The 510-nt window shown below is 80.8% G+C and overlaps 1 protein-coding gene across 1 annotated transcript in view; it reads right to left on the bottom strand.

Moving 5' to 3' along the window:
* The window catches only part of LOC114028487 (intermediate filament family orphan 2), a 56,898-nt gene extending 56,810 nt beyond the window's left edge, over positions 1 to 88 (bottom strand). The window contains exon 1 of the mRNA XM_027842746.1: positions 3 to 88. Within this exon, the coding sequence (XP_027698547.1) occupies positions 3 to 88 (86 nt within the window). The remainder of the gene's footprint in view (positions 1 to 2) is intronic.
* Positions 89 to 510: the final 422 nt, after the last annotated feature.

Raw genomic sequence — 510 nt, 5'->3', positions numbered from 1 at the left:
GCCCCGCGCCGCCGCCGCCGCCCGCGCCCCCGGCGCCCGGGCCGCCGCCGCCGCCGCCACCCGGGGGGCAGCCGAAGGCCAGCGCCATTTCGCCGAACAGCAGGGAGTTCATCATGCGCCGGCTGCGGGGCTCGGGAACCCCGCGGCGCGGCTCCAGGGCCGGCTCCAGGTGCGGCTCCAGCTCCGCGGCGGGCTCCCGGCGGGGCCGGGCCAGCGGGGACGCCGGGTCCAGGGCCAGGAGGGGCTGCGCGCGGGCGCGGAGAGCCTGCGGGGAGGGCGCTGCGCCGAGATGCTCCGGCTCAGATGCGGTCTAACGAAGACGGAGGCCGGACACCCGGGGGCTGCCGCCGCCGCCGCCGCCGCTGCTGCTACGAGGAGGGGGCTGGGCGCGGAACTGCGGCTTCGGCGGGGGCCACTCCCGCGGCTGTCACCGACACTGTGGAGGCGCCGCCGCGGCCGCACGGGAAGGGGTTTCGCTCGGCCCCGCCCCCTCCCGCATCAAGCCCCGCC

This window comes from Vombatus ursinus, unplaced genomic scaffold (genome assembly GCF_900497805.2).
Source record: "Vombatus ursinus unplaced genomic scaffold, bare-nosed wombat genome assembly UNPS02014884.1, whole genome shotgun sequence".
Lineage (NCBI taxonomy): Eukaryota > Metazoa > Chordata > Mammalia > Diprotodontia > Vombatidae > Vombatus > Vombatus ursinus.
The sequence above is the reverse complement of the archived record's forward strand: the minus strand, read 5'-3'. Positions and strand labels throughout refer to the sequence as shown.